The sequence below is a fragment of the Suillus fuscotomentosus genome (assembly GCF_016647785.1).
Source record: "Suillus fuscotomentosus strain FC203 chromosome Unknown F5891scaffold_36, whole genome shotgun sequence".
In the NCBI taxonomy this organism is placed as follows: domain Eukaryota; kingdom Fungi; phylum Basidiomycota; class Agaricomycetes; order Boletales; family Suillaceae; genus Suillus; species Suillus fuscotomentosus.
This window is the reverse complement of record NW_024539548.1, coordinates 312890-323755: the sequence shown is the minus strand read 5'-3', so window position 1 is coordinate 323755 and position 10866 is coordinate 312890. Positions and strand designations below refer to the sequence as shown.

The 10866-nt window shown below is 44.1% G+C and overlaps 3 protein-coding genes across 3 annotated transcripts; 1 reads left to right on the top strand and 2 right to left on the bottom strand.

The window, feature by feature from the left end:
* Positions 1-1673: 1673 nt before the first annotated feature.
* F5891DRAFT_1190363 (uncharacterized protein) lies at positions 1674-2510 on the top strand (the record flags this gene model as incomplete). The annotated part of the gene is made up of 2 exons (XM_041367287.1): positions 1674-2013; positions 2068-2510. The coding sequence occupies 2 exons, from the start codon at positions 1674-1676 to the stop codon at positions 2508-2510; spliced, it is 783 nt and encodes a 260-aa protein (XP_041224448.1).
* Positions 2511-3028: 518 nt separating this feature from the next.
* On the bottom strand, positions 3029-5064 carry F5891DRAFT_981527 (uncharacterized protein; the record flags this gene model as incomplete). Its single annotated transcript, XM_041377120.1, has 7 exons — positions 3029-3211; positions 3249-3461; positions 3549-3692; positions 4249-4286; positions 4333-4401; positions 4500-4711; positions 4871-5064. 7 exons carry the CDS (start codon positions 5062-5064, stop codon positions 3029-3031), a joined length of 1053 nt encoding a protein of 350 aa, XP_041224447.1.
* Positions 5065-6054: 990 nt separating this feature from the next.
* F5891DRAFT_1190361 (uncharacterized protein) lies at positions 6055-9786 on the bottom strand (the record flags this gene model as incomplete). Its single annotated transcript, XM_041367286.1, has 7 exons — positions 6055-6201; positions 6256-6300; positions 6338-6445; positions 7471-7508; positions 7562-7648; positions 9355-9534; positions 9585-9786. The coding sequence occupies 7 exons, from the start codon at positions 9784-9786 to the stop codon at positions 6055-6057; spliced, it is 807 nt and encodes a 268-aa protein (XP_041224446.1).
* Between the last annotated feature and the right edge of the window lie 1080 nt (positions 9787-10866).

The window sequence follows — 10866 nt, the reverse complement described above, 5'->3', positions numbered from 1 at the left end:
AAACTGTCTAGACGACAGGCATGTTGGCAATTAACCCTGTCCAACTATGATATTCAACTCCACCATGTCCCCAGTACCAAACTCGCCGCACCAGATACCCTCTCCCGCAGACCTGATCATAGTCTCGGCAAAGATGATAATGAAGACCGCATCTTGCTGCCTGACTCTATGTTTATTTGGCTTCTGGATGATGAGCTTAGCACAGCTATATCTCTCAATTCCCTCGATGATCCTCTGTTTGCATCCGCCTCCAATGCCTTGAATGGTGTCTGTCTTCCTCCTATGAAATCCACTCTTTCTGACTGGAGACTCGTTAATGGTGTACTATTCTACAAAGACCGAGTGTATGTGCCTGTCGCACAGCGATCTGACATCCTTTGATGACACCATGATCACCCCACTGCTGGTCACCCCGGCCGCTTTAAAATGGAGGAATTGATCAAGTGAGATTATTGGTGGCCCACCATGGGTTCCTTCATTCGCAGCTATGTTGCTGGCTGCGCCTTATGTCAGCAAATGAAAGCTGACACTCATCCAACCACACTGCCTTTGCGCCCCATTCCCTCCTCTGCCACTCGCCCGTTTAGCCAGGTCTCTGTTGAATTGATCACCGATCTCCCGCCTTCTAATGGCTTTGATTCCATCATGGTCGTGGTAGACCATGGCCTTATGAAGGGGGTAATTATTACTCCTTGCAGTAAAACCATTTCCTCAGAAGGAGTGGCTAAACTCTTCTTCAAAAATGTTTTTAAACAGTTCAGACTCCATGAGAAGGTGATCTCTGATTGGGGACCCCAATTTATCTCGAAATTCTCTAAAGAACTAGCTCGCCTCCTTGGGTATCAGATTGCCACTTCCACTGCCTATCACCCCCAGACTGATGGTCAAACCGAATGACTCAATCAGGAACTAGAAACGTATCTGCGAATCTACTGCAGAACTAACCCCATTGAATGGTCCGACCATCTCCCTCTTGCAGAATTCGTCCATAATCATCACAAACACGACGCTAGGAATACGTCCCCCTTCTACCTCATGATGGGATATGAACCCAGAGGAATCCCTCATGTCCTCCTGTCCTCCGACACACCCGCGGCAGAAGAACAGCTAAGGACCCTGCAGAAGATACGCAAAGAAGCAATCTCTTGCCATAACATCGCTATGCAACGAATGGCAGAAAGGTCACACAGAAAGAAGTACACCCCCTGGAAGATAGGAGATAAGGTATGGCTTACCGCCACCAACCTCATGACCAAACTCCCATCCAGGAAACTTGCACCCAAGCGCTATGGACTGTTTCCCGTAATGGCAGTCTTATCTCCCATCACTTTCTCCTTGAAACTCCCTGAACAATGGAAAGTTCACCCCACGTTCCACGCTTCTGAATTATCGTCCTATCAGGAGACAGAAATACACGGGCCGAACTACGCAGAACCCCTTCCAGACATAGTCAACGGCGAAGAAGAATACAAAGTAGAGGCTATTCTTAGCCATAGAAGCATGGGAAAATGAAGACACTATCTCATATCTTGGGTCGGGTACTCCTCCGGTAGCAACAAGTGGATTCCCGAAGAGAACCTGCGGAGTTCTAAAGAACTCCTAGTCGCCTATAAAAGGAGACATAAACTGAACTAATAGTTGTCTGCTCCCACCTTATCGAAACCCACCAAAGCATGACTCCTCCCCAGACACCATCGCCTACCGACTCCAACGTCTCCCACCTCTCCCTACGTGATACGTTCTATAAACAAAACATCATCAACGTTGAAGACGATGTCATTGTAGAAACCACTCTCTTGTCCCTTGTTCACGTGAAAGAAATAGAAAACCAACTAGCCAAGGAACCCGCGCATATCGCCGCCCCCATCCTATCCCAAATCCACATCATACGAAGCACCGCCAAGTTAGAGCTCAAGCTCAACAACATTGAGGACGATGCCCTCAGACTATCATGCCAACACATCCAGAGACACATTCGCTCTCTCGTGATTCAGCTTCTTCCTGGTTCTTTTAGTGATGTCTGCACAACAGTTATACGAGTTGTTGCAGAATGAAACACAACCCAAGTCGGTCGCCCGCCAAGCACTGTTGCTAGCATTGCCACCATTGACGTACCTCCTCCAAGTCCGGTTAGAGAAGATTCTCAACCACTACCCATTCCCCCACCAACCAGAATCTACGCAAGAAAAACCCGCAAGGGAACAGTCGTCCATGGAGTGACTAAAACAAAGTCCTTCAAGGGAAAGAAGCGGGAAGTGATCGACATTACCCTTGACCCCTCCATGTCCACCATTACAACAAAACAACCCGACCTCTCTGCAGACAATTTCATCTGTCGCCAGTGCAAAGCACTTGGACACCGCCATAAGAACTGTCCGCAGTACCACTGCCGTGTATGCCAGGCCCAAGCACCAGGTCATTTTTCTATCTACTGTCTGTACACTCCAAAGAAGGAGCAGTTTCTGTTGGTCTACACCGACGAGGGATTTTATGATGCCCTGGCTGAATAGGAAGCCAGGGAGGACCAGAAGCTTGAGGAGGAACTAGAGTGCGCTCATCGTGAGTATACGGTGATGCGGGGATGCACCGAAGAAAATGACATCCAATTTCATAATGCTGAAGCCGACCCCTGCTACTATGACAACATGGACAATTAGAGTCATAGTCGGTGACTTTGACCATAACAACGGGGTAATGTTACAATAACATTTACGCTCCTATTCATTTCTCGTCACTTACCTAAGCGGGCTGTCTGCGCTATGTTTGCTATCTCTTATCTTCCATCAAATGGGCTGTCCGTACTATGTTTGCTATCTGTCACTCTTATCAAGCGGGCTGTCCGCCTTCTATCTCCTTATCTTGATAACCATTTACAAGCTCCGCTTGAACATTCACTATATAGACATATAGTCCATTGATTGTATTCTTTACTTTAATCTACTGGGTTTTACCTGGAACTTGTCCTTTAGTAAGGTCTCCAACCTTACTATCTAGAACCACTATTCTAAGGGAGTTGCCTACACTCGCCTTAGCCAGAAACCTTGACCTCCCATCTGAGAGAAGAACCATGTCCGTCTCGCTGCTTAGCAGATCGTTTGTTCGGACTTGGATGGCTCGACTCATCCCAGGCGTAACAAAACCAGTGCCAAGCATTCAAGTGGTAACTCATTCCAGAAGACATCCAGTCTCCTGCGAGCAGTACAGTAAGATCCTGTATAAAATAAAGTAATAGCAGCTTCACAAAGTACAGGATGAGCCGCATTGTTAATCTTCCTGTTTTGATCAACACCATAGCATAGAAAGATAGCATCTTCCAGCAACTTCTTAGCAGCTTCTTCAATCCAGGTAGCACGTTGTTCAGGCAGGACATGTGATGGAGGGATCAGGTTGTACATGGAGGGCACAATACCTGCAACAACCTTCTTGAGCTCTGAGTGCCACATTGACAAATCTTCATATAGCTAACATAATAGCGTGTTAGTGTTAAGAACATGCTCAAGGGTCAAATCCTAAGGGCTTGGCTTCAGCTCATGCGCTGCGCCCCTTACCCGAGTACGTGCCCCTAATTTCCAAAGGCTGTCGAACGATGTCTGAAGGTTACCGGACAATGTCCGGAGGGTGTCGGGCGATGTCTGGAGTCCAATGTCCGATGCGTGGGAATTCTGGCGGACGTTTGGGAACAAGTGATAAGACTAATCCGGATGAAGTCTGAACTAGAAAGTAAACAGTGGAGAACTACCAGAGGTAGAGGCAGAGGTGACAAGTCTTATAGGAATCAATCCTAAGATGAGTGGAGGTCGACGAGAGAGAAACTCAAGTCAGATGGAGGAGGGAATGAGCAGAGTCTAAGATAATATTCGAACTAAGGATGTACATAGATTCTACAGGGTTTATATACTACTGAGGACTTATCAGAGAACCGAGACACGCAGTCCGAAGCTATACAAAGCTGTGGACAGAGCATATAGAAAAGTCAAACACTAGTCTATCAGAAAATAGTAAATGAACCCGGAGATTAGAATAGAGGAAAATAAAGGTGGAAATGAAATGAGGTACGGAAAATGATATAGTCTAACTGGAGTAGGAACATACAAAGGGATAAGGCACGGAAGTTAGACACAGGTCAGATCCAGACATAGATAGACGTTGACCGGATCCGGACATCTGGAAATGATGTGTGTGATAAGTCCGGGTCCGGAACGTGGGATATGACAGTTAGAAAGGACATGTACCAGAAAATGCACATACCAGTTTTGCCATATCATGCTTGTGATCAGGCCAAATACCTGGTAGACACCTGAGTATAATCTCTCTCGAGGAAAAAAGACTTACCCTCTTCGACTTGTTGACCACCTTCTAGCCATTCTACAAGTGAAGCCATGAGGACCTCATTGACAGAACCTGTTAAATCTTTCATGAGTTTCGGGAATGGGTTCTCTATTGCAGTTGGGCACGACATTCGCCCTTTGTATCCTCAAGGAAGCTTTTCCACCACAAACCATACCGGCCTAATTGTGTGGCCTTAGGTCCATCGCCTGGTTCCTTTGCTTGTTCTGATTCAGTCTTGACCTTCGTGTCGCTTGACTTGGGAAGTTTTGTCTCAGTGTGATGTAGGAGTTCGAGTACTTGAGGATCAGGAAGTCGAGGGCGTCCATTTTGACAATCAGGACAGTTGGTGTATCCCTGACAAGCCTGTACAGTGTACAGTGAGCTACATAAGCTTTACAATATTATGCATCAGTAAATCACAAATTCTTCCACAGAAAGTATGAAAATTGTGTTCACACGACAGTAAGCCACAGACTTCACAGTTCTGCCACAATCACAGCAAATGGTGGCTGCAAAGTATACACCATCTCCAGTCACTCACAGTTCTACAGTACAACTTGAAAATTTAAGTAGCCTGAGTACTAGTATCATACTACTAGTATGACTTGTAGTTGTATTGTTAAGTCTATCACTAGCAAATGACTTGCCAGTTTTGTGTGACTTAGCTTTAATGATTGAACTTAAGCCAGCAGCAAAAATGGTTTCAGATCTGAGTGTGACATAAATATCATTCATGCCTATGATACAACATATACTATGTACATATTCATGTGAGAACAGCGTACATATTTATCAAGTGTCATAATAATGTGAAGGGGACCCGGAAGCACTCAATCCAGCCAGATGGTGAGGTGTCGACTGCTTTCATTAGCTTCTTCTGGGACAGATCAGCATCCCCAGATGCCACATAGTCTCATATTGTGAGCTTACCAGTTTGTAGACAACTGCTATGTGTTAGAGTGTCCTCGAGCATCTTCTCCACCTCTTTGGCTCAATATCTAAGCAAGCTTGCTAATACTTCATTTTCCCATACTACACAGTTTGCTAGTGTCTTTTGTGCTCGGTAAACATTGTGCTTGGCTCTCACAAGGTCCATCAGGAGGTTGGCTTCAGAATTGGTTGAATCCTGTATGGACTGTTAAAATGTAAGGTGCATAAAAATGTGAATTTAGAGATCAACATCACCAAGGAATTAACAGAATGAAGAACATTGTATAGCTCACATATACCCAATGTTCCTTTATGACAACATTGATGAGGCAATTGTTCATCCTTGCCTGATGCGCATGCCGAGAGAGATCGTAAATTAGTTATGTCCTTCATGATGATGGTATGTTTTGACAAGTCAGTCGGAAAATGCCGAAAATTGATGTCAGATTTATTACTGCTAGTACTCATATATGTACATACTTGTTTCGCACCATGCCTCAATGTCCATCATGCAGGAAGGTCTTTCAAGACCATACATCCATTGCTCATCACATGAGTCAACCTCAGTCTGGCTGCAATACATGGCTGGAAGATATAATCAAGCTCAGCTCCGTTATTCTGTCACACCATTCCTCGAACTCAGCAGATATTGAATGCCATGATGGAAGCGAGGCGATGTTGGATGACTCGGATGACTTTGGTAATGTCAGTGGTGAAGGAGAGGATACAATGGTGGATGAAACCAACTGTCCTGATTGTCATAAACTACACAGCAAGGAATGAGAGTATGCTATATTATAGGATGACATTGACATCCTCCATATCACTACCTCCCACATCATCATCAAAATAATGGTCACCCATCCCAGTCATAGCCCACTCCTCCAGCATCTCTTCAATCTCCCTGCCATGTTCAGGATTATCAATGAGGTTGTCTACTGACTTTCACAATGAGTTGAAGTCAGCCCTATATTTATCTGTGGAGAGGCCAGGGACTTTGTCGGTGCCGGTCTTGTGAAATCCAGTGGTGACACCCTTTATCTGCTGACCCATCAGTGATGAAAAAATTTAAATATACCATCATGGCCACAAGAAGCAGCCCATTGACAGGTATTGAACATTGAAATTCGTCTGTGTTCTTGAGGGCCTTCTTGCTATTGCTGTAGTAGAATTTGAGGCAGCTATCCTTGAGAGCTTGTGAGACAAAAAATTTCTATCTGTCCTATTGTTAAGAACATGCTCAAGGGTCAAATCTGAAGGGCTTGGCTTCAGCTCGTGCGCTGCGCCCCTTACCCGAGTACATGCCCCTAACTTCTGAGGGCTGTTGAACAATGTCCAAAGGTTACTGGATGATGTCCGGAGTCCGATGTCTGATGCGTGGGAAATCCAGCGGACATTCGGGAACAAGAGATAAGACTAATCCAGACGAAGTCCGAACTAGAAAGGAAACAGTGGAGGACTACCAAAGGTAGAGGCGGAGGTGACAAGTCTATAGGAATCAATCCTAAGACGAGCGGAGGTCGACGAGAGGTTAACTCAAGTCGGGTGGAGGAAGGAATGAGCAGAGTCTAAGATAATATTCGAACTAAGGATGTACATAGATTCTACAGGGTTTATATACTACTGAGATGCAAAGTCCGAAGCTATACAAAGCGGTGGACGGAGCGTATAGAAAAGTCAAACACTAGTCTATTGGAAAATAGTAAATGAAACCGGAGATTAGAACAGGGGAAAATAAAGGGTGGAAATAAAACGAGGTATGGACAATGATATGGTCTAACTGGAGTAGGAACGTACAAAGGAATAAGGCACGGAAGTTAGATGCGAGTCAGATCCGGACATAGATAGATGTCGGCCGGATCCGGATGTCCAGAAATGATGTAGCTGATAAGTCCGGGTCCGGAACACGGGATATGACACCTATAAAACCAATAGTGAGTGATCACCTTGGGAGGAGTAAATGAGCAACAATACATCAGATGAATCAGGACTATGAAGATAATCACCAGTCTTCAGTAGCTTAGTGGCATTTACAGTGACACATTTTTGCATCTCTTCCTTGTGTGCCACAGCGCCCTTTGAGAAGATGCCATAGGATGTTTTCGTGATGGATATAATGACTTTCTAACTCCATGCGGAATGTAAATAAATCATCACAGAGCTGACAGTGAAAATATAAGCACATTGTTTGTCCATTAACAATATTCTTACCAGCTGCACCATTTGTGTCCGGTACTGTGGAAAATAGCCTAAAAACAATGAGGTTTGCAAAGGGGTAAGTCAATGTGAGGAATCTACTTACCATTATCCAATTTGATCTTCTTCTCATGGTATATCCACAATGCAGCATCAATGACTTCTTGGACAAGTTGTAGTGCATCTTGATGCTCTGGAACAGGATGTGTTAGAATAGCCTGTAGATGCATCTCCTACTTTGCAGCCTATAAGAATGATGTTTGCCAAGTGGGTGGGTAGAAGCCAAGTTTTGTGGGGTCCTCTTGAGCTGTCCTGGTCTTTCATTGATTTCTGTACAAATCAGGTTCATCAGGTGTAGCACTGTGAGAGCCTGAATGAGTGGGTGATCTTGGGTGATCTGACTGATAAGCAGGCTTTGGCAGAGAGCGTTGTGTGCAAGGAATGATAGCTAGATGAGAAGGGGTAAAAGGGGAAGTAAGGGTGAAGTGGGGTAAAACTCAAATAGACCTCTAGATGCGAGTATAAATTCAGCCCAAGGGGATTGCTACTGAGAATGATTCCTCTATGTTAATATGGCGGGAAATCACTGAAACTAATAAGGGTGGTTGAGAATTGATGGAGTGCGAGAACTAGCACAATGCAATGCGAGCGTGAGTGAGCCGCCATTGATGCGGCGTGAAGTGAGATTGAGCAGCCGAAGATACATTGATGTGTGGGAATGAGTGGCCATATGGAAGATGTTTGTGAAAGCCATGAAACATTAAGGTGAAGTGGTGAGATGGCAAATTGGTAAGAAGTGTGAAGGCTGATGAAACAAGAAATAGGAATGATAACATGGCCATTAGATACATGTGTGGCAGTTGATGCAAAGTTTAGATTTCGAGTTTGGACATTAATGTATGCAAGTGGATGATAGATTTGTATGTGGGAGAGAAAAAGATACCTGAAAATTCGTAAGTACAAGTATATATGAGTGCACACTGAAGCATTATTTGGAGCCAAGTAGGTAGTGGTAATATGTAATAAGGGTCTATGACAAAAGTAATAGGGATATAAAAGATATAGTGTCGGAGATATGGTCAGTCTAATACAAATCAAGTAAAATATGCACTGATAGACATGCGGAGGACATGGATATGATGGCGGAAGGATGCACGATGGAGCCAAAGAAAAACCAATGCAAGCTGTGGCTGTTGGCCAATAGCGGAAAAGGTGCGTGCCACATTAGCATTAGCGCACACAATGCAAGGACTGTTGGGACACTGCAAAAATAGCCTTTACAAGGCCACAAGGACTCAAAGTCCTACAGCATCCTTGAGAGGAGACCTTGGAAGAGTGCTGATGAGGGGATTGCATGTGGGAGGAAGGATACTTAGATGTGTGTCTGCAAGGTGATGCAAAACACTGAGCTGGAGACCTTGACTGTGTGAGAGGAGAACATATATGGGAGGGACACTTAGATGTGTGTCTGCAAGGTGATGCGGAATGTTGAACTGGAGACCTTGACCATGTACTGGGAGAATCTATGCAAGGAGAAGGACACTTGTATGAGTGTCTGTGAGGTGATGCAGAACACTAAACTGGAGACCTTGAGCATATAGAAATAATATATAACAAACACTCACATCTGGAATGCCACACCGGAGCAGAAGACCCAGACACCACACATTAAGGTGAGGGTCAATGAGGAGACTTGAAGTGGCCAGAAGCACATTTTCATTCAACAAGTTTGGCTTTCATTAGAAAACTTGGTGAAGGAGCCTAATGCTGTCCATTCTTCACTTGATGACACTCAAGTATATCAAAAACTTCCTAAATAAAATGTAATGAGGTGAATATCTAAGACAAAATTCGAAATATCTTTCTCTGTTTTGTCCCCAGCTTTATATCTAAAATCACTGTTAAAGTCTTTCTTTTGAGTGTCAGGCTGGTGATTGAAATCTTCATCATTATCTGGATTGAAATTGTCCGGATTATCATCGTTCAGATTATTATAGTCAGGATTAAAATCATCCTGAGTTCCATTCTCATGCTCATCACTTGAATTCCCTTCATGCTGGCTAAACACCATGATATTGCCTGTGTCCTATTGAGTCCTATCCCTGCAGTGGGCACATATGAAAACAGACAGATGAGATAGTAGCAGGAGATGTACATTTGTTTGTCATTGTCAATTCTGCCCTGATTCTTGTCATTGTCACTAGTATCAGACTCTGCTGCTTTACCTTTGGCCTCCTTGAGAGTATGATTGTTGGACTGTGTTGCCTTCTGGATGCTCTGACTGCTAGTGGATGTGGGCTTCCAAAACCCAAACCTGCCTGAAGAGTACATTTTGTGTGGGACTGGTTGGAGAGATGTGCTAGAGTGCTAGGCTTCTGGATTGGCTTTATTGTTAGCTCCAACAGAACACTGAGTCTTAGTAGTAACCAGGAAGAAGATTAGCTTGCAACAGTCCATACTGGAACTTTAACTATGCATCATTGCATTTTTCTTCATTTTTCTTCGATTTCCAGAGCTGGGAAGGAGCCATGGGATTTTCTTCTGTGTCACTGATGTCAAAAGTGATTTCTTTCCAAGTTTTCCTCAATGGAGCTGCTAAAGTTTCACTAATTTTTTGCAGCTGTGCTGCATGCCCACCTTGGCCTCAAGTAAATCTTGCACTACATCGAGTAGCCTCATTAATGTCATATAAACACCTGGCCTTCTTCCTTGGTGGCATTGAGCAACTTGAAGGCAGGAAAAATTGAGGCTCAGTTGAACTTTCCTGTCACTTTCCATTAGTACTAGTTGTTGAGTGGTATCCTGATGCATTAAGACTGTGTAATCAAAACTCCATTATGCCAAAATGCGGCACAAAAATACCAATGCCAAATTGAAGTTCAAGCCGACTCTAACAACTGCATGATCAAGTCAAAACAGCTGTACCAGACCAGAAAAGAAAAAGTCCAGAAGGCCTGTGTAAAGCTTTGGGAAGATCAGCAAGCTGATAACATACCAAATATCAGAAAAACAGCGACTTACTATGGTGTTCCCAAGAATACTCTTTGTGGCTGATTTCATGGTGTTCATCCTCCTAAGGAGGCCCACAAATATCAGCAGCTGCTCTCAGAAAATTAAGAGAAAGTTCTCATGGACTGGATTGAGCACCTTGATGCTGTAGGCAATCCAATCAGTAAGTGGACTGTCAAACAGAAGTGTTATGCACTCTGTTAAAGGACACCATCAAAGAACTGGATTTACCATTTTCTCCATCGCCATACAAGCATTAAGCTTGGGCAGCCTTCAGGACTTGATCCAAAACAGGGCCAGCATTACAATAAAACAATAGTTGAAGACCACTTCAAGCTCCTGCATGAGATCATGGAAGAGCTCAGCATCCTATAGGAGAATGTATACAATATGGATGAGAAA